The sequence below is a fragment of the Equus caballus genome, chromosome 19 (assembly GCF_041296265.1).
Source record: "Equus caballus isolate H_3958 breed thoroughbred chromosome 19, TB-T2T, whole genome shotgun sequence".
Taxonomy (NCBI): domain Eukaryota; kingdom Metazoa; phylum Chordata; class Mammalia; order Perissodactyla; family Equidae; genus Equus; species Equus caballus.
In genome coordinates this window covers 64012254-64034655 of record NC_091702.1, presented here as the reverse complement: position 1 = coordinate 64034655, position 22402 = coordinate 64012254, and the positions used below count along the sequence as shown (strand labels likewise).

General features: G+C 43.5%; 1 protein-coding gene and 1 non-coding gene across 10 annotated transcripts in view; both read left to right on the top strand.

Moving 5' to 3' along the window:
* Window positions 1–2135: 2135 nt before the first annotated feature.
* NXPE3 (neurexophilin and PC-esterase domain family member 3) overlaps window positions 2136–22402 on the top strand; it is a 46006-nt gene continuing 25739 nt past the window's right edge. For 2 of the 9 annotated variants that reach the window (XM_070243845.1, XM_070243842.1), the window contains exons 1-4: window positions 2136–2928; window positions 5644–5824; window positions 6533–6667; window positions 8230–8510. In XM_070243845.1, coding sequence (XP_070099946.1) covers window positions 8418–8510 — 93 coding nt within the window. In that variant the 5' untranslated portion in view covers window positions 2136–2928; window positions 5644–5824; window positions 6533–6667; window positions 8230–8417. Of the gene's footprint in view, window positions 2929–5643; window positions 5825–6444; window positions 6704–8229; window positions 8511–22402 lie in introns of all 9 variants that reach the window. The other 7 variants (XM_070243843.1, XM_023623838.2, XM_070243844.1 and 4 more) reach the window with 4 other exon arrangements.
* Window positions 18749–18859, top strand: MIR9179 (microRNA mir-9179). The gene has a single exon (NR_128258.1). It is a non-coding gene; the product is annotated as a microRNA mir-9179 (primary transcript).

The window sequence follows — 22402 nt, the reverse complement described above, 5'->3', positions numbered from 1 at the left end:
GGCCAGAAGCAAGAGCTCTCATGCCCCATGACAACTGCAGAGCCCAACAGGAAGAAGAGACTTCCTCTTCTTGCCCAGCAACATCTGGGCCAATGAGAGACTGTCACAACTCAGCCAATGAAAAGCCACTACACTTAGAACTCCCAGTCTCCTCCAATGGACTCCTTGTTTACAATAGCCCTCTCAAATTCCTCTTCCCCTGTGTAAGGGTTTCTGCTCCCCTTGCTGCTGGGGGCTTGCACGTGGCTTGTTATATGCCACAAAACTCTAGGGAATAGACTCTTGGATTCACATGACACCCCTAAGGAAAGCACCAAAGCCTGACAAGACCTGCAGTCATCTGGTGACTTAAAAGTAAAGATTTCCCAGAATTGAAGCAGAAGACATCTGATAAGACAGCTCTCCCAAGATGTCCAGACCAGGCTTATTGGAAGTTTGTCTGCCAAACCTTTGATGATAACATAATGCTTCAGGTGATCTCCAGTGCCTATGATCTGGATAACATATGGACTTTAGAAAAGAGAAATGCCTGAGAATTCTCCCTCCTACCCTTCCTTGTTACTTGAATGTGACCTCAATAGGTTTCCAATCTGTGTACTTTCCCTCTGATGTGGGACACGACACCCAGGAAAGGTCCTTCCTGGCATCTAGGGACAAAACGCCAATGAAACTGGAAAAACGTGACTCTTGATCAGCGATGCTTTCAGAGAAAGACCTCGATCAAAAGGGGAAAATGTAAAAATTAATAAACACAAACTTGGCCAATGAAAAGCCACTATACCTGGAACTCCCAGTCTCCTGCAATGGACTCTTTGATAACGATAGCCCTCCCAACTTTCTCTTCCCCTCTAAAAAAGTATAAAAAGGGAGACCTTCCCTTGCTGCTTGGGATTGCATGTGGCTTGCCACGGTTGCAGACTCAAAATTGCAATTCTTTGCTGATCCCAAGTAAACCCATTTTTGCTAGAGAAATAACTGGCTGTCTATTTATTCAATGTCAGTGGAATCTAGCAGTGATGGATAGGCCTCTCTGGTCCCACCCAGTCTTGTTTGTGGCTATAATGACTGTAAAATATAGGTAAGATTACTCAAATGCCTCAGGGATATGAGTGCCTGTATGAATGTGGGTTAATAAAGATCAGTAATGTGGTCTAAACTGTAACCGTGGGCCCTCCAACACCAGCTCAACTGTCCCCATCTTATCAACAGAGTAATTAAGAGTAGTTTTTCAGGAACTGAGACCCCCCTTGTCCAGTTCAGGCTGGTTGAGACCACTAACCCATCAATTCGGCCTGTGAAAGGCTCCATAAGTGAACTTTTTCACATCAAGGAGCCAAAAACTCCACCCTCACATCATGGTAACACCGCCATCTTGTGAACACGTGCCCTAGGAAGAGGAGTGAAGCTGCTAGGCTTGTGCAGATCACCCATTACCTCACTTCTCCTCATCTCCAATGGTCTATCTCCACACTTCAGACTGCCCTGCCCTTCGTCCCATAAGCTGTGCCCCAAGCCCTGGATCCAGGAGACAGATCTGAGAGCATATGTCTCCATGCAGATCCATCGAGCAATAAAGCTGACTTCTTTTCCAAAAGCCGATGCTGTAATAATTAGCTTTTTGATGCGCATGGGGCAAGAGAACCCTAATTTTGTGCTGTAAGAAAACCGTAAGCTAGAAGTCCACACGTCCTGTTTAAGTACTTGCCACGCGCCAGACAGCCAAACTTGGAAAGGTTGGTGGAGGGAAGTCCACCTCCTGGGAGATGCGATTTAATCAGAACAGAAATCTATCCTATGGGGCTGTTCATCATCAGGCACTGAGGCAATGGAAGCTGCCTTGTATGACTACAAAAGGCCCCCGAAGGCTGAAGTTCCTCAAGGAAGAAGCAAAATGAAATGGTTAGTCCAGGAGAGCCTGCCCTAGGTGGAGCCTCCTTTGTTGCCTTCACTCGTCTGGTCACCCATGCATGCCGTCCTGCCATGAAAACATCTGAGTAAGCACGGAGAGCCCATTGTGGTCAGTAAATGTACAAATAATTAATGTTACCAGTAATTTATCTCAAGTCTCCCTCGGCCCTGAGATAGCAGTCTGGGGCAGGCCTCCCTTCAGGGCCTGCGTCTTGCGGGGTAAAGTCGTGACGCCACCGGCCGAGCGCCAAGCACAGGGCAGCCCGGGCCCCGCTGCCCGCCTGGGGGGGCGGGGGGTGGGGGCTGCTGCCCGTTTTCTGAGGACGCCTCTCAGGTCCTGAAGCTCACGCAGCTGTCACGGGCTTTTACCACTTAGAAGAATGTCCCAAATAGGATAACCCAGAATTGGGGAAAAAAGGGATTCAGGCGTTTTTTGGCCAGAAGACCCACGTCATGTACAGGGGCAGTAAAAGGAACCGGCTGTTTCAAGGGCGAATGGATTAAGTGGACCAATTTGAAGCTAGGAGCGATTCCAGGGCCTGCCGTCCGAGCTCGCGCTGGGCACTCGGGTTTCTCGGGTCCAGGGAGGGACATCCACTCCGGCCCGAGAGCACAGGCGGCCCCCGGAGGGGCGGCCCCGGCCCGCTCACTTTCGCTGACAGGACGAAAGCCTGGAAACAGATGCTCCCTGGGGAAACTCTGATGTCCGAAGGCCACAGGGGATGGGTCCCGGGAGCAGCCAGAGCTCAGCCCACAGGGCGAGAACTGGGGGACCCCTCGCACGCTGGGGCCGGGCGCGCCAACCCCGCGTCCTAGCCTCAGGGCTCGGCGCCTGCACCTGTCAGTCAGCGTCGTCGGCCCGCCCCTCCCGGAGCTCGACCAATCGTAGCCGGGGGTCGGGGGTGAGGAGTCGTAGCGGGGCCAGGAAGCAGGGGGCGGACTGCCTGGCGCCGCGGCGACGGACAGGGGCGTCCGGGTGTCCTGCCGCGGGGCAGCGCGCGGCGGCCGCGGCCTCTGGAGGTGAGTGCACCCCCCTGCGCGGCTCCTGGGGCGCGCCTCTCGTCTGGGAAGCCCCTGTCCCCGTGCGGGCCGCCCCCTCCCCGCGTCCCCAGCGCGGTGCGGAGGCTCTGCAGCCGGGGTTCCGGAGCGGGGCGCTGGCGCCGGGCAGGGGAGGCCCGGGCCTCGGCGAGCAGAGCTGGAGCCCGCGGCTGCAGCAGCCTCGGACCGGGCCGCCCGAGCGACGGCGGGAATGGCAGGGAGGGTCGGGCCGGCGCGCATCTCCATCCTCCGGCTCCGGACCTGCTACGGCGTGGGCAGGGGAGCCGCGGCGGCGCCGAGCCCTCCCTGGGGGTCGTGAGGACCCCTGCCCCGGCCCCCCGGGCCCCCGGCCGGGCGCTGCGCTGGGCCAGCTGCCCCCTGGCCGGCGGTGCACTGTTCTGGCCTCACTGAGCTGCCGGCTCGGGACACCACATTCAGGTCGGGCGGGGAGCAACGAGGGTGACTTTACGAGGTGTGATGTGGAGGCCCTGGCCTGTCGCCCATCTCTGCTTGATCAGAGGCCACTAGGGTGGTGGTCAGGGATTCTCAGGCAGGATTTACACAAAACGTGTGTGCAACTGTCTGTAAAAATGTCCTTGCCTTTCATTATTTAGTCTAAATAGGGGGATTGTTGCCACGTTTCCTAAAGATCAAGAATCCCACTGCTATGGTGGGCGCCCCCCTCCTCGCCGTGGTTAATTATCGTTTGGAACATCTGGGTGTGCTGGAAGCTGGCGGGACTCCCAGACCCGGGTAATGAGTCGTTTGACTCCACGCAGTGGAGGCGGCGGCGCAATATTCCTCCGTGGTGTTTGGGTTCTGCTTTCCTTTGACGATGTTTAGTGTCTTATCTCTGAGTCTGTTATCCTCACAATCTCTGGGCCTGATACTGTGCTGTTATTTGTTACTGAGAAAGGAATGAAGGGATAGACCACTCGAGTGGCCTTGGCTGGCCTCATTGCCCTGGAATCGGATTGTCCTGAGAGGACATTGTAAATTACAATTCAAACGTCATATCGGAAAGGCCATCCCTGACCAATTAATACAGATAACACCCCCTGGCCACCCTGTTACTAGTGGCCTCCTACTTGGCTGTATATTGTAATAATCTGGGGACCTTTTAGAAAAGCTGTTTCTTGGACCCTGCTCTCAGATTCTGATTTGGTTGGTTGAGTGTAATCCAGGCATTGGGGTGTTTAAAAGCTCCTGGGATGATATTGACGTGCATACAAGGTTAGACACCACTACCTTTCAAAATTTTTGGAAGGCCTGGGTGAGTCAGCACTTTGGGCATGTGAAGTGGGGGTACGTGAAAGAGAAGTGGAATCTGGGGAAAGAAGCCCTGCAGGCCTCTGTCCTGCTTCATGTTTGTCCAAGGGTTGACCTTACTTATTTGGTTGACCCATCATTGTCACGGTCTTGGATGAGTTTCCAGTTCTTTCCCTGTACCCTGCCCTGTTAAGTTTCAAGGTCTTACTCAGCACCCTGTGAGAAACAGCCGCTCTTTGGAAAGTTTGAAATACAAACATTTCAGTTTGGATATATTCCTTTAAATCTATGCTTCTGTCTTTTATGTAGGGGTCCATGTATTCTGAATTAAAATTCCAGACACTTGTTCTGAAAAGTACAGTTACATTTATGTGGATAGTAGGTCAGAGTACTTAGGATGGAGACTGTTCCAGAAACTGCATGTGTGCTTGTCCTCTAGTAAATTGTCTTTGTGAAATGGTTGTCTAAGAACATTAGCTCCCCAGAGGGTGGGGTTGCTGCCTCATTTTCTTTTTAGTACTAAACTCAAGTATTAAATTTATGTTATTGACAATTATAATTCCAAGTGACGGAAGCAATCACTTTGTGATTCTCTTGTGAGATGGGGCCTAATGGCAGTCTAGGGTTATTGCCACAGGCCGTAAAGAAATTAGGTGGCTGGTAAGTCGTCTTAATCAAAATTTGGCAAAACAGACAACGCGTTTTACTTTTTGCTTGTCCTTTGAACATAAATATGAAGCATGAGTAAGTGGTGGATTGACACTTCAGAGAGAAACAAGACTGCTGAGGTTTAGATTCCTCATAGAGTAAGTGTCACTTCTAGATCTGTCTAGATACCTCCAGTGTTCTGTAGTGGTAGGATGGATCATTGAACTACGTGATTATTCTAGTCTTTAAGAAAAAAGAGATATATGGCGCTTTAATCTTTGGTTTCTATTTTTTCAGTTATATTTATATAGTTTGCTATATATATAAAGTTTTGACCTTCGGCTCAGATCTGGGAGTGATTTGCCATGTTAAGTTCATGTATATAAATAGCTAGTCACTGGGGTTTTTTTTGTTTTTTTGCTTGAGGAAGATTGTCCCTGAGCTAACATCTGTGCCAGTCTTCCTCTGTTTTGTATGTGGGACACCTGCCACAGCATGGCTTGGTGAGTGTGTGTAGGTCTGTGCCCGGGACCCCAGCCCTTGAACCCCAGGCTGCAGAAGTGGTGTGCGTGAACTTAACCACTACACCACTGGGCCGGCCTGGTCGCTGGTGTCTATTAGTAGGAAAGGAGACGTTCCTATCCCCACTCCTCCACTATGCTCTGCTGAAATCTACATACATCTCTTTGCTATAAAATTGTACTCTTGATTTGAACTCTGTTTTTTGACTTCATCTTCAGTATCTTTAACTTGTATATCATATGCTTATCTCTGTTGCAGCATGAATGGTATAAAAACGAAAAAACATCAACATGTGCTTCGGATGTGGCAAGGAAAGAATAAGGCTGCTGTCACGAGTCCTGGAGTTCAGGCCTTTACACTGCAGGAAAGTGAGGTGAAACTCTGATTTCTTAGGTCTAATAAGTATCTCTTCTTGGGAACTGGAAATTTCCAAAAAAAGGTAAATTACGTTCAGTTATATATTTTTATTTTTTGGTTGACCTAGGAAACTTTTTTTCTAGAGTCATTCCCATCTAGCACTGTTTTTTGTTACTCACTTCTAAGCAGTTTGAGATACGAATTATATTTTCCTGCTCTCTTTGCAAGTAGCTTTCTTGATATAATGCCTAGGTTTTCTATTTGTAGGAAAAGAACATAAATCTGTTACAGAGTTCTTTCACTTTGAAATCTTTCATTTTACGTTGAATTGTTTTCTCATATCTGATTTACTGCCTTGTTTCTTTTTATGACCCATCTTTAATTATTACTTTTAGAAACCAGCTTTATTCTTTATTTTTGTGATTTCTGTTTCCTGGTGAAAAGTTAGGACATAAAGATGAAGGAGAAAAACAAAATGTGCCTGGAGGTGACAGCTGTCAACATTTTAGTCTGTGTCTCTTCAAAGAGAGGTCTGTCTCATGTACCCTAGACTGCACCTATTGAAGTGTACATATGGGTCTCTCAGATCTCAGTGCTCTGCCTGCTCCGGGGGGGACCCTCTATAATGATTTTCAGTAGAAGTCCCTGGGCGTGAGGGACTTGTTTATTTGCATACTTGCATATTTCCATTGCTTCCTATAGCCCTGTGGTTCCTTTAGCTCTGGGTGCTGCTGCCCACTGCTGCTTTGCTGCTGCTGACTGCCTCTGAACCACACTCATGTCCTCTCAGCTGCTGGTGTTCACGCAGGATGTAGACCACGCCTACCACGGTGCAGCTGGCTTCCTGTGGAGTGTCATCTTTGGTCTTCTCCCTCTCTGGCCATCTGGGAAACCTCTGATTCTTACGGCCAACTCCTTGAGAAAGGTTTCTGCAGAGCAGCACTTGGGCCCTGGTGACAGAGTTAGTGCCTCTATTTCACAGCCATTTCCTTCGCAGAATTTACAGGCCCTTTGGGGTGGGTGGGGGCCTGGGTGTTGGAGAGGGGCAGTGTTGGGGGACCATGAAATGGTTAAGTGCAGTCTTTCTCATTACCTGGCATCCCTGTTGGGGTGGCCAGGAGTGGTGGATTTATTCCTCTTTAATTTAGGAGGTGAACTACCTCTTGCCTAATAGGAGTGTAAGCTTTTCCAGGGGAATTTCTGGCACTTAGAGTGTGTGGTACAGAGTAGGCCTCCACAATTATTTGTTGTGAGGATTATTTTGTTGTTGTGTGGATTATTGAATCAATGTGTATCATGTAAAGAGCTAAGTATTGTGAGGGAATCAAAAAACTGTGATACATTGTGCTCATTAAATTGCTTTTTCTCTGATATGTGGTTTCTGGTTTTTTAAAAAAAATATAGTCTAATTGGTATAGTCTAGTAGGGGAGACAAATACATATAAATATAGAAATCAGCTGAGAAGTGAAAATATTAAGTGCTGTGGGAATTCTAAGGCTGGAGAGCATGTGGAAGAGGTTAGCCTTGTCTCCTTATGAAGCTGGGGGCAGGTAGGGTTGCGTGGTCCCTGTGTTGTGGGAGTGGAGTAGACAGTGGAGAGAAGAGTGCAGGAATGGGGACTTCCCGGGTCCAGGACACAGCTGCAGGGGGTGTTGGTGCAGCCAAGGTGTTCTCAGACCCTCTGCACCCTTTCACCTTTGCCTCTCCACCCCGTCCTCCAAGGAAGGCCTTGCTGGGAACAAAGCACCAGCACTTTCTCTGCTTAGCTATATCAAAATAGCACCTGGGGAGAGCATTGTGAATTCCTTACGGGAGAACTTGCCCCTAGCAGGTGTGATGAAGGATTTGGGTGTCTTGTTCCTAATGCCTCAAGCTTAGCTTTCCTCTCCTACATCTTCAGGCCAGGTGTCTTTCCTCCTGTGCCTTGTTACTCAGCTGAGGGAGCATCAAGACCACATAGGTGGTGGGGGAGCTGGAAACCCTAAGGGTGTTTCCTGTCTCCTCCCATACAGAGGGATGGCACTCTCTTTTCCAGAGGATGTCAGGATGTTCTGCACAGTATCCCAGAACTCCCATAGAATCACAAGGTTTCCTCTTAATGCTCTTTATGTGTGATTACTCTCGTAAGGTTATATAACTTAAACTGTAAGGGAAGGGGAGTGATTTTATTTACTTAGACCTCTGTAGAGATTTAACACTTACTTTAGTTTTGCAATTTCTGAGTTTGAAGATGCTTTGCTCTCCTAAAAGTTAAGATCTAAATAGGTAGTTGGTCAAATATCAGTGTGTTTACACAGAAGCCTGGGTTGAGTTTGAGTAAATTGTCTGGATATGAATAGATGTGACTGTGCCCTGGCTCTTTGCTTTCTCCTCATGACTTTGGGCCTTCAGTAAGGTTAAGGAAGAGGACATGTGATGTCTTTCCGCTCATCCCACCCTAGGGTGTTGCAATTGGTGATCTGTTTTCTCATCTCCCCTCTTTGAAGGATAAGAAAAATGTGCTTCTTCACTCAACCCCAGCCTCTCCTCTATACAAAGAACTTCTAAGGACGCTAGGAGAAAAGAAGCATGTTAAACTGAAAGCTCACCTGCAGCTCAGAGAAACAAAGGCATGGAGTTCTGAGGAGTGGAGGTAGCATGGTGTCGGCCATGGGTGTCAAGACACAGCCAGACAATGTGGATCAATTTCTTCAGACTGCGGCTTTTCTGCTGTCTGCTGGCAGTGTTGATGGTGCTGGTGTTGGTCATCAACGTCACTCAGGTAGAGGTGAGTACTCAGCATACCCCATCATAACTAAGGGCACCACATTTAGGGTTTGGGGCTAACTAGCCTGGGAAATGCTGGTCATCGGGAAACTCATCCTGGTCACAGTTGTTGTTTTCATTTATTCAGTAAGTGTCTCAGAGCCTGCAGTGTTTGTATCCTGTGCTTGTCACCAAGGGTACAGTGGTGGAGACAGCAGGCGTGATGCCTTCACTTACGGAGCTCGTGTTCTGAATGTGCATGGGAGACAATAACAGCAATAAGTGATCATAATCATAATTATAATAAATGATAATTGGAAATTGTGGAGAGCACTATAAAGAAAGGAAAGCGGGCTGCTCTGGAGTAGCTCTAGAGATGAAGAGAAGCCTTTTCAAGGAGGGAACCGTTTAGCTGACTCCTGGCAAAAAGCAGGAGGAGTATTTCAGGGGAGGAGTTGATGATGAGTCTGTTTTGGAGACTTACGGAACCCTCACAAGTGCCTGGCACGAAGAAGGTACTTGGTATTCCCCTCTCCCCAACTCTGCACCCCCTGCGTGAACTCATTTGTCTTCAAAATGTATGGAGTAGTTTCTATATAAAATGATGCTGCCCTTTTAATTTTGTTGGCTCGTGCTTCTCAGCTTACAGGTCCAAGTTAATTATGGTATTTGTTGCTCATTGGATTTTGCTATAGACTGAATGTTTGTGTCCTCCAAACATACCAGCCCTGTGGGAGCTCGGGTTACCGTTCTCTTTCATGCTCTCAGATGGTTCTTTCCCAGCCTCCAGTAGTTTCATTACACACACGTGCCTTAAGTACTCTGCAGTCCTCAAGAGGGACCCTTTGTGGATCTCTGGAGTTCTCTGTCTGTGTGGCTCTCTCCTCCCATTACTCTGTCCTGTGCATTCTGATCAGCTCAGTCTTTTAAGACTCTCAGCTCCATCTCCTCAACTTATGTGGTTCACCGGGCTACACCTGGCTTCCCCTCCCTGTGCTGCAGCCTGGAAATGCTCTCAGGGCTGTAAGCAAAGGGCAGTTACAGGGTCACCTCCCTTATTTCCCGTCTTTCAGGCATCTTTGTCTTTTGTTTTCTGATGTCCAGTGTCTGGAAAACCACTGTTTCATGTATTTTGGCCTTTTTTGTTAGGTTTCAGGTGGAAGGATAAATCTCACTGTTTCTCTATCTCTGCTGGAAGTGTAAGTCTGAGGGGCTTGAAGTTGAGGGGAAAGGGATAATAGGGAAACTGGAGAGGAGAAGGGTTAGTGGCCAAGGGGATGGGGAGAGGAGGGGTCTTGAGCACAAATGGCACATATGACTTTGTGTAAGATGAGGGACACGGTACGTCGTGAATGCTCTCGTCGTTTTATCATTGATGTAGGAGGGCCATGCTCAGTCCTCTGATGTCAGAAGGAAATGTTGTGGTGGTTGGCAGTGGAGATGCCTTTGCTGCTGGAGGGCAGGACTTTGAGGGAGTGCTTGCCTGTGGAGGAGGCAGCAAGTGGAAGGAGGGTGGAGCCAGGAGGTTTGTGTGTAGGGGCGTGAAAGAATGGGGTTGGCAGATAGATGACAGAGGGGCAATAGATTTCAAGACCATACGTATGTGTGGCACTCACCTGCATTGGTTTTGTCAGTGGTGTTTTTGTTTCATCACATTCCACAGCCCGGGTATAAGAATAGAGAAAAAAGATAGTGGTGTAGGTCTGGGATAGGGGAGGGGGTAGGAAAAGGGACAAGGAGAGACTTGAGAGGCTGGGCCAGAGTCCCACATCATTAATGTTACTATGATTGGGAAGGAATGTTAGAAAATTCCCCTAATAGTCGTGCTTGAGTTCTTGGAAACTTTTGGACTGAATGTCAGCTAGCAGGTCTAATTATGTGTACAAACACAAACAATGATAATGGAGAAGGGAGATGGCAGTAATGAATGATTAAGACGGTTCTGATATTGAAAGTAATAAATAGGTCTTTTAGTAGGGCCTCTGATCTAAAGAGGTCATTTTGTCTATGATGAGAATATTGTCATGACTGTTAATCTGTTCAGTTTATTACTGAGATGATGGTTGATAAAGAAGCTTGGGGTGAGAAAGGCTGTGAAACCCAGCAGTCTTCCATCTCTTAACCCCCTTTCTATCTTGTTTCTGATCCTGACTATACTCTTCTTGTGATTAGAGCATCTGAGCATTTTCTAAAGAGCGAGCACGACTCAATTTTAATTAGAAATATCACATAATATAAGAAGGAGGTGTGTGTATCAATATTCAGCAAAAGGTTATAGGGAGAATTGTCTGTTATCTGAAAAGCTCTCATTGAGCATGGCCTATATTTATTTGTTTTTTCTTTATTCATTGATAAGTTAAGATTATAAAAATACCAGTGTATTAGGGCTTTTTGGCTGCAAGTAAAGAAACCTGGTTCAAGCTGACTTTAATATTAAAGGATATTATTCATTTTGAATAGAAGTCAGGAGGTGGGTTGGACATAGTTCAGGCTATTTCTCTGTAAACTTCTCAGTTATGCTGTCCTTTGCGTGTGAGCTTTTTTCTGTGGCGTCCTCTTTCATGGTTGGATTGTAGGATGCTGCCATAGCAACAGGTGATTGCTTTCCTTGTACATGTCCAGTTTAAGAGATGGTTTGTTTCCTTGAAACCCTCTTAAGAGATTATTTGCATTTTTTCATTTGCAAGTAAAATTTAGGTAGCTGTTCCCAGAGTACTGGTGGTGTCTGAGTTTGGCTGCATGCATCCATCAGAAACCTCCAGCAACCTCTTCTGGTTTTTCATAGTCCAGAATTGGGTCACATGCCTATTCCTAAATCAGTCACTTGAGATTGTCCCTTGATCAATCAGGCCCACCCCTGAGCTGACAGGTCAGCAAACAGCAGTGGTGTTTTTCAGCAGGCAAGGAGTGAAACAGATATGGGACAGGCAGCCATAATGTTCCTTCCAGTCCACAGCTTGCAGTGGCTCCAGGAGTGACCATTGGTGTTTCCCCTTGGCTCTGAATCTAAAAAGATGGCAGTCCCTGAAGTCACCCCTGTCACTGGCCTGGAATAGAGTTGTCATTTAGGAAAATTAAGCAGATTGATCTTTTTGAGTTCTTTTTCATTTGTGAGTAAAATTCAGGTGGCTTAGCATGGAGTGTCTGGTGATTCTTGGATTGGGCTGCATGGGTCAATCAGCTAGTCATGAATAGTTGGTGTGGCTACCCAAAGAACGAGTGATGGGAGAGGACGAGAGGAAAAAGGTAGGGATGACAGGGGGTATGATGTGAGCACATAGTGCGTGGTTTGGTCCTTAATGGTTTGTCATGTCCTCACAACAACTAAAAAGGAGAGGGAGGCTGGAATATTTCCTGAAAGACAACCAATAGGTAAGGGAAAATTTTCTTTTTTTTATTGAAATATAATTGACATAAAACATTGTATAAGTTTAAGGTGTACAATGTGCTGATTTGATACATTTATATATTACAGTATGATTACCACTGTAGTGTTAGCTAGCACCTCTATCATGTTACATAGTTATTATTTCTTTTTTTGTGGTGGGAACAATTAAGATCTTGTCTCTTAGCAGCTTTTAAGTTTATGATAGAGTATTGTTGACTATAGTCACTGAACCGTGCATTACATCTCCAGAACTTGTCTACTAGTTGCAAGTTTGTACCGTTAAGATCTCCCCACTTCCCCCACCCCCAGCCCCTGTTAACCACCATCCTACTCTGTTTTTATCAGTTCAGCTTTTTTAGATTCCACATATAAGTAGTATCATACATTATTTGCCTTTCTCTGTCCGACTCATCTTTCTTAGCATAATGCCCTCAAAGTCCATCCATGTTCTTGCAAATGGCAGAATTTTCTTCTTTCTTGTGGCTGAATAATATTCCAGTGTGTTTGTGTGTGTGCGTGTGCACATGTGTGTGATACCACATTTTCTTTATCCATTCATCCATCAGTGAACACTTAGGTCGTTTCCCTGTCTTGGCTATTGTGAATGATGCTGCAGTGAACATGGGAGTGCAGATATCTTTTCGATAGCTTTTTTCATTCCCTTTGGGTAAATACCCACAAGTGGGGCTGCTGGATCAATGGTAGTTCTATTTTTAATTTTTTTTTTTATAAAAGATTTTATTTTTCCTTTTTTTCCCCAAAGTCCCCCAGTACATAGTTGTATGTTTAGCTGTGGGTCCTTCTAGTTGTGACATGTGGGATGCCGCCTCAGCATGGCTTGATGAGTGGTGGCATGTCCGTGCTCAGGATCTGAACTGGTGAAACCCTGGGCTGCCAAAGCAGAGCGCTCGAACTTAACCACTCGGCCACGGGGCTGGCCCCTCTATTTTTAATTTTTTGAGGAACTTCCGTACTCTTTTCCATAGTGACTGAAATAGTTTACATTCCCACCAAGAGTGCGCGAGTGTTCCCTTTTCTCCCCATCCTCATGAACATTTGTTGTCTCTTGTCTTCTTGATGGTAGGCATTCTGACACACGTGAGGTGCTATCTCATTGTGGTTTTGATTTGCATTTCCCTGATGACTAATATTGTTGAGCATCTTTTCATGTACCTGTTGGCCATTTGGATGTCTGCTTAGTTCCTCTGCCCGTTTTTTAATTGGATTGTTTGTTTTTTGTTGTTGTTGAGTTGTATGTGTTCTTAATATATTTTGGATATTAACTCCTTATCTGATATATAGTTTACAAATATTTTCTCCTATTTCATAGGTTGCTTTCTCATTTTGTTGATCATTCCTTTTGCTGTGCAGCAGCTTTTCAGTTTGATGTAGCCCCACTTGATTTTTGCTTTTGTTGCTTGTGCTTTTAGTGTCATATCTAAAAATCATTCCTGAGACCACTGTCAAGGAGCTGCTGCTTCTAGGATTTTATGATATCAGATCTTACATTTGTCTTTAATCCATTTTGAGTTCATTTTTGTGAGTGGTGTAAGATATGGGTCCAATTTTGTTTGTCTGCTTGTGGTTATCCAGTTTTCCCAGCACTATTTGCTGAAAAGACGGTGCTTTCCTCATTGAGTATTTGTGGCTCCCTTGTCAAATATTAGTTGACTGTATATGTGGGGCTTTATTTCTGGGCTCTTGATTCTATTTCATTGGTCTGGTGTCTGTATTTATGTCAGTACCACACTGTTTTGATTACTATAGCTTTGTATAATTTGAAATCAGAAATGTGATGCCTTCAGCTTTGTTCTTCTTTTTCAGGATTGCTTTGGCTATTTAGAGTCTTTTATGGTTCCATACAAATTTTAGGATTGATTTTTCTATTGCTGTGAAAAATGCACTCGGATTTTTGATAGGAATTGCATTGAATCTGTAGATGGCTTTGGATAGTATATTTTAACATATTAATTCTTCCAATCCATGAATATGAGATATCTTTCCATTTGTTTGTGTCATCTTCAATTTCTTTCATCAAATTCTTGTAGTTTTCATTATACAGATCTTTCACTTTCTTGGTTAAATTTATTCCTAATTATTTTGTTTTTGATGCTAAAGTGAATGGGATAGTTTTCTTTATTTCTTTTTCAGATGTTTTGTTATTAGTGTATAGAAATGCAACTGGTTTCTGTACATTGATTTTATATCCTGCACCTTTATTGAATTTGTTGGTTAGTTCCAACAGTTTTTTGATTGTCTTCAGGATTTTCTATATGTAAGATCATATCATCTACAAATAATGGCAATTTTACCTTTTCCTTTCTGATTTGGATGTCTGTTTCTTTGTCTTGCCTATTTGCTCTGGTTAACACTTCCAGTACTATGTTTAATAAGAGTGGTGAGGGGGCTGGCCCTGCGGCTGAGTGGTTAAGTTCATGCGCTTTACTTCAGCGGCCCGGGGTTTTGCTGGTTCGGATCCTGGGTGCGGACATGGCACCGCTCATCAGGCCATGCTGAGGCGGTGTCCCACATAGCATGACCAGAGGCACTCACAAGTAGAATCTACAGCTATGTACTGGGGGGCTTTGGGGAGAAGAATTAAAAAAAAAAAAAAAAAAAAGACCAACAACAGTTGTTAGCTCAGGTACCAATCTTTAAAAAAAAGAAAAGAGTGGTGAGAGTGGGCACCCTTGTCTTGTTCCTGATCTCAGAATAAAAACTTTCCGTCTTTCCCTGTTGAGTATGGTGTTAGCTGTGGGTTTGTTGTGTATGGCCTTTATTATGTTTCTTCTATTCCCGATTTGTTGAGGGATTTTATCATGAAAGGATGTTGTAGTTTGTCAAATGCTTTTTCTTCATCTATTGAGATGATGATATGATTTTTATTTTTCATTCTATTAATGTGATGTATCACATTTATTGTTTTGTGTATAGGATATAATGTTTTTAATATATTGTATTTGGTTTGCTAATATATATATATTTTTTCGCTTTTTCTCTCCAGATTCCCTCAGTACATAGTTGTATATTTTTTTAGTTGTGGGTCCTTCTGGTTGTGGCATGTGGGACGCAACCTCAACATGGCCTGGTGAGCGGTGCCATGTCTGCGCTCAGGATCCGAACCGGCAAAACCCTGGGCTGCTGAAGTGGAGCCCGTGAACTTAACCACTTGGCCACGGGGCCGGCCCCTGCTAATATTTTTTATTTTTGCATGTATATTCATCATGGCTATTGGCCTGTAGTTTAGTTTTCTGGTAGTATTCTTATTTGGCTTTGGTATCAGGGTAATGCCAACCTCATAAAATCAGTTAGGGAGTGTTCTCTCCCCTTAAATTTTTTAGAAGAGTTAGAGAATGTTTGATATTAATTCTTCTTTAAATTTTTACTGGAATTCACCAGTGAAGCCATCTGGTCCTGGGCTTTTCTTTGTTGGGAAGTTTTTGATTACTGATTTTATCTCCTTGCTAGTTATTGATGTGTTCAGATTTTCTTGCTGATTCAGTCTTGGTAGGTTGTATGTTGCTAGGAATGTATCCGTTTCTTCTAGGTTATCCAATTTTTGGCATATAATTGTTCATAGTGTCTTTTATGATCCTGTGTATTTCTGTGGTATCAGTTTTAATGTTCTTCTTTCATTTCTGATTTTGTCTTCTTTTTTTCTTAGTGTAACTAAAGGTTTGTCAGTTTTGTTTATCTTTTCAAAAAATCAGCTCTTAGTTTTGTTGATCTTTTCTATTGTTTTTCTGGTCTCTGTGTCATTTATTTCCACTGTGATCTCTGTTATTTCTTTGCTCCTGCTAACTTTGGGCTTAGTTTCTTCTTCTTTTTCTAGTTTCTTAAGGTGTAAAGGTAGGTTGTTTGAAATCTTTCTGTTTTCTTAGTCTGTGCATTTATTGCTATAAATTTCCCCCTCAGAACTCGTTTTGCAGTAGGTTTCAGTATGTTGTGTGTCCATTTTCACTTGTTTTGAGATATTTTTTGACTTCTCTTTTGATTTCTTCTTTGACCCATTTGTTGTTCAGGATTGTTGTTTAATTTCCACATATTTGTATTTTTCCCAGCATTTCTCTGTTGTTGATGCCTAGTTTCATACCATTGTGGTCAGAACAGATACTTGGTATGATTTCAGTCTTAAATTTGCTAAGACTTGTTTTGTGGCCTATCCTGTGGTCTAATCTGGAGAATGTTCCATGTGCACTTGAGACGAATGTGTATTCTGCTGCTGTGGACAGAATGTTCTGTAAATGTCTGTTAGATCTAGTGGTCTAATGTATGATTCAAGTCCAGTGTTTCCTTGTTGATTTCCTGTCTCGGTTATTCATTACTGAAAGCAGGGAATTGATGTCCCTACTATTATTGTCTGTTTCTCCCTTCAGTTCTGTTAATATTTCCTTAATATATTTAGGTGTTCCAATGTTGGGTGGGTACAGATTTATGATTGTTATATCTTTTTGATGAATTGACCCCTTTATCCAATATATTATGATCTTTGTCTCTTGTTAGTGTTTTTGGCCTAAAGTTTATTTTGTCTCATGTAAGTATTGGTACTCTCGCTTTCTTTTGGTTTCCACTTGCATGGAATATCTTTCTCCATCCCTTCACTTTGAGGCGATGTGTGTGTCCTTAAATCTGAAGTGAGCCTCGTGTAGGCTTCATATCATTGGGTCTTGTTTTTTTATCCATCCAGCCACTCTCTGCCTTTTGGTTGTTGAATTCAGTCCGCTTACACTTAGAGTATTTTTTGATGTGTAAGGGCTTATTAATACCATCTTATTAATTGCTTTCTGGTTGTTTTGTTTTTCATTGCTTCTTTTGTCCTCTGTTTCTCCTTTCTTTGTAAATTGGTGATTTTACACTGTGGTATGCTCTGTTTTTCCCTTTCTTTTTTGTGAATTTACTCTATGTTTTTGCTTTGTGGTTTTCATGAGGCTTACATAAAACATCTCAGTCCACTTTAAGCTCATAACTTCTGTTGCATACAAAGGTCAACCCTTTTATATATGTTTATATAAAAAAATATGTATATATTTTTGGAGGACTGGCCCTGAGCTAACGTCTGTTGCCAATCTTCCTCTTTTTTTGGTTTTTCTTCTCCCCAAAGCCCCCCAGTACGTAGTTGTATATCCTAGTTGTATGTGCTTCTAGTTCTTCTGTGTGGGACGCCTCCTCAACGTGGCTTAATGAGCAGTGCTAGGTCCGTGCCCGGGATCTGAACTGGCGAAATCCAGGGCCGCCAAAGCTGAGTGCACACACTTAACCACTTGGCCACGGGGCTGGCCCCACCTTTTATATTTTTGATGTCACAATTTACCTCTTTTTATTTTGCATGTTTGTCAACAAAGTATAGGAGCTATAGTTATTTTTAACACTTTTTTCCCTTAACCTTTACATTATGGTTAAGTGGTTAATGCACCGTCCTAGTACAGAATTAGAGTTTTCTCAATCTGACTGTATATTTACCTTTGTCAGCATGTAGCTTACTCTCATATGTTTCCGTGTCACTGATTCGTGTCTTTTCATTTCAGCTTGAAGAGCTCCTGTCAGCATCTCTCCTAAGGCAGGGCTAGTGGTGATGCACCACCTCAGCTTTTGTTTATCTGGGAAAGCCTTTATTTCTCTTTCATATCTGAAAGGTAACTTGCTGGAGAGAGTATTCTTGCTGGCAGTTTTTTTCTTTCAGCACTTTGAATATGTCATTTGATTCTTTTAGAGAAATCCACTGATAGCCAAAAGAACTGATAGTTCCTTTGTAGATTATAGTCTTTTTTTCTCTGGTTGCTTTAAGGATTCTCTGTATATGTTTTTTTTTTTGACAGTATCATTGTGATATATCCTGGTGAGGGTCTCTTTGCATTGAGGTAATGGGGTGATCTCTTAGCTTCATGAACTTGGTTGTCCAAGTATATCCCTAGGTTTGGGAAGTTCTTAGCTACTAGTTCTTTAAAGAAACCTTCTGCCTCCTTTTCCCTCTCTCCTCCTTCTCAAACCCCAATTATTCTACTGTTTGTATGTTTGATGGCATCCTATAGATCATGTAGACTTTCTGTGCTCTTTTTCATTCTTTTTTCTTTGTTCTCTTCTGATTGGGTTATTTCCAAGTTCCTGTCCTCTAGCTCACGTATCCTGTCTTCCATTTGATCTTCTCTGTTGTAGATGCTCTTTATTGCATTTTTCATTTCATTCATTGAATTCTTCAGCTCCAGAATTTGTTTGCTTCTTTCTTATGGTTTCTAGTTCTTTGTAAATTTCTCATTTTGTTCATGTATTTTGTTCAATTGTCTGTGTTTTTTTTGTAGCTCCTTCAGTTTCCTGAAACAGCTGTTTTGAATTCTTTATCAACTAGATCACTAAATTCCATGCCTTTTAGCTTAGTTACTGGAGAATTGTTGTTATCTTTTGGTGATGACATGTTTCCTTGATTCTTCATGTTCCTTGTAGATTTGCATTGCTGCTTTAGCATTTGAAGTAGCATGCACCTCCTCAAATCTTTACTAATTGTCTCAGATTGGGTAAACTGTTCATTGGTCCTATTATATCTGGGGTTTTCTCGGTGCTATGGTTATACCTGCTCCACTCTTCTTGCTTCTTCTTGTGACACAAATCTTAAACTTTTATGGCTTCTCTGGTTCTTACAACCCACTGGGCTAGCTGCTGTTAACCTCCTTTGTTTTCCAGAAGGTGGCACTATAGCTCAGGTTTGTGGTTTCTCTCTTGCTCATTGATACTGGTCTCTTTTTCTGATAGTACTGCTTTTACCAGACTTGCTGCTTCCCTTGGGAGCACGTACAAGAAGCTAGTCTCAGTAGGGGGAGGTATATGTTTAGCATTCAGGGCATTGGGGGTGCCTGTGGGCTCGGTGGGGAGATTGTCAGGTAAGGTTCTCCTTGCTCAGGACTTTAGCAGGACGTCTACCTCTGACCCTCCAGGAGAATAGGGTCATGGGTGGACTTCCTGCTAAAGTCCTGAGCACAGTCAGCAGGAACTGTGTCCCTTCAATGCCTTGTGATATTCTTATCTGCCTCTTGCCTAATCTCCCTCCTGCCAGTCATGGAGGTCCTGCCTCAGTACTCTGGGTGCTGCTGGAGAGAAATGGGTTCCTCCAGCAGCATCTCACACAGCAGGGGCAGCTGGGCAGGAACTCACCACTCCTTTTCCCTCTTCAGAGAGGATGCTGCCAGATAGTTCAGCCCCATGCTATGTCATGTTGGGGGAGGGTCAACGCTGACAAAGTTTCTCTTACCCTCTCAGTGTGTCCAAACTCGTTTGTTTGGGTTTATTTTCTGCTCCAGTGGCATCTGGAATCTCCCTTTGTGAGGGCTGGATTTCTACAAATTCTTTCTTGTCCATCAGTATCTGCCCAGGTCAGCATCTCCAGGTTTTCCTTGACTGCAGCTGAGAAGGGTGAATGCAAGTTCACTGGCTCTGTTCTGCAGCCTGGACTGAGATCTGTCTGCCTATTACTAGATGCACATGTGGGTAAGACTCCTCCTGGCTTCCTGGGCATGTGGTGCTGGATCCCCTAGAGGCACTTTTGTTTGTGGATGAATGCCTAATTAATTGTTAAAAAGGTGGATGAAAAGGAGTAATGTCTTATTCTGTCATGATGCTGATGTCCTCTGCTAAAGGAAAATTTTTAAAGTCATTTTGTTTTCTTCCTATTACCCATTTTTTTTTTTCATCTCTCCAAAGCCTTTCAGTACGTAGTTGTATATTCTAGTTGTGAGTGCTTCTGGTTGTGCTATGTGGGACGCCGCCTCAGCATGGCCTGATGAGCAGTGCCACGTCCGCGCCCAGGATCCGAACCGGTGAAACCCTGGGCCGCTGAAGCGGAGCGTGGGAACTTAACCACTTGGCCACAGGGCCAGCCCCCATTACCCTTTTTTTTTTTTATTAATGTTATGATAGATTACAACCTTGTGAGATTTCAGTTGTACATTATTGTTAGTCATGTTGTGGGTACACCACTTCCCCCTTTGTGCCCTCTCCCCCCCCCCGCCTTTTCCCTGGTAACCACCGATCAGATCTCCTTGTCAATATATTAACTTCCACCTATGAGTGGAGTCATAGAGAGTTCGTCTTTCTCTGACTGGCTTATTTCGCTTAACATAATACCCTCGAGGTCCATCCACGTTGCTGCGAATGGGCCAATTTTGTCTTTTATTATGGCTGAGTAGTATTCCATTGTGTATATATACCATATCTTCTTTATCCAATCATCAGTTTCTGGGCATGTAGGTTGGTTCCATGTCTTGGCTATTGTAAATAATGCTGCGATGAACATAGGGGTGCAAGGGACTCTTGGGATTTCTGATTTCAGGTTCTTATGATAGATACCCAGTAATGGGATGGCTGGGTCATAGGGTATTTCTATTTTTAACTTTTTGAGAAATCTCCATACTGTTTTCCATAGTGGCTGTATCAGTTTGCATTCCCACCAACAGTGTATGAGGGTTCCTTTTTCTCCACAACCTCTCCAACATTTGTCATTCTTGGTTTTGGATGTTTTTGCCAATCTAACAGATGTAAGGTGATATCTTAGTGTAGTTTTGATTTGCATTTCCCTGATGATTAGCGATGATGAACATCTTTTCATGTGTCTATTGGCCATATTCATATCTTCTTTTGAGAAATGTCTGTTCATGTCCTCTGCCCATTTTTTGATCGGGTTGTTTTTGTTTTGTTGTTAAGCCGTGTGAGTTCTTTGTATATTATGGAGATTAACCCTTTGTCGGATAAGTGGCTTGTAAATATTTTTTCCCAATTAGTGAGCTGTTTTTTTGTTTCAATCCTGTTTTCCCTTGCCTTAAAGAAGCTCTTTAGTCTGATGAAGTCCCATTTGTTTATTCTTTCTATTGTTTCCCTCAACTGAGGAGTTATAGTGTCCGAAGAGATTCTTTTGAAACTGATGTCAAAGCGTGTACTGCCTATATTCTCTTCCAGAAGACTTATTGTTTCAGGCCTAATCTTTAGGTCTTTGATCCATTTTGAGTTTATTTTTGTGAATGGTGAAAAAGAATGGTCAATTTTCATTCTTTTACATGTGGCTGTCCAGTTTTCCCAGTACCATTTGTTGAAGAGACTTTCTTTTCTCCATTGTAGGCCCTCTGCTCCTTTGTCGAAGATTAGCTGTGCATAGATGTGTGGTTTTATCTCTGGGCTTTCAATTCTGTTCCATTGATCTGTGGACCTGTTTTTGTACCAGTACCATGCTGTTTTGATCACTGTAGCTTTGTAGTATGTTTTGAAATCGGGGATTGTGATTCCGCCGGCTTTGTTTTTCTTGCTCAGGATTGCTTTAGCAATTCGGGGTCTTTTGTTGCCCCATGTGAATTTTAGGATTCTTTGTTCAATTTCTGTGAAGAATGTTTTTGGGATTCTGATTGGGATAGCATTGAATCTGTAGATTGCTTTAGGTAGTATGGACATTTTAACTATGTTTATTTTTCCAATTCATGTGCATGGAGTGTCTTTCCATCTCTTTATGTCGTCGTCAGTTTCTTTCAAGAAAGTCTTGTAGTTTTCATTGTATAGACCCTTCACTTCCTTGGTTAAGTTTATCCCAAGGTATTTTATTCTTTTCGTTGCAATTGTGAATGGGATTGAGTTCTTGAGTTCTTTTTCTGTTAGTTCATTGTTAGTGTATAGAAATGCTACTGATTTATGTATGCTGATTTTATACCCTGCTACTTTGCTGTAGTTGTTGATTATTTCTAATAGTTTTTCTATGGATTCTTTGGGGTTTTCTATATATAAGATCATGTCGTCTGCAAACAGCGAGAGTTTTACTTCTTCATTACCTGTTTGGATTCCTTTTATTTCTTTTTCCTGCCGAATTGCTCTGGCCAGCACCTCCAGAACTATGTTGAATAGGAGTGGTGAAAGTGGGCACCCTTGTCTTGTTCCTGTCCTCAGAGGGATGGCTTTCAGTTTTTGTCCATTGAGTATGATGTTGGCTGTGGGTCTGTCATATATGGCCTTTATTATGTTGAGGTACTTTCCTTCTATACCCATTTTATTGAGGGTTTTTATCATAAATGGGTGTTGGATCTTGTTGAATGCTTTCTCTGCATCTACTGAGATGATCATGTGGTTTTTGTTTTTCATTTTGTTGATGTAGTGTATCACGTTGATTGACTTGCGGATGTTGAACCATCCCTGTGTCCCTGGTATAAATCCCACTTGATCATGGTGTATAATCTTTTTGATGTATTGCTGTATTCGGTTTGCCAGAATTTTGTTGAGGATTTTTGCATCTATGTTCATCAGTGATATCGGCCTGTAGTTCTCCTTCTTTGTGTTGTCCTTGTCAGGTTTGGGGATCAGAGTGATGTTGGCTTCATAAAATGTGTTAGGGAGTACTCCAACTTTCTCAATTTTCTGGAATAGTTTGAGAAGAATAGGTATTAAGTCTTCTTTGAATGTTTGGTAGAATTCTCCAGAGAAGCCGTCTGGTCCTGGACTCTTATTTTTGGGGAGGTTTTTGATTACCATATCTATTTCCTTACTTGTGATTGGCCTATTCAGAT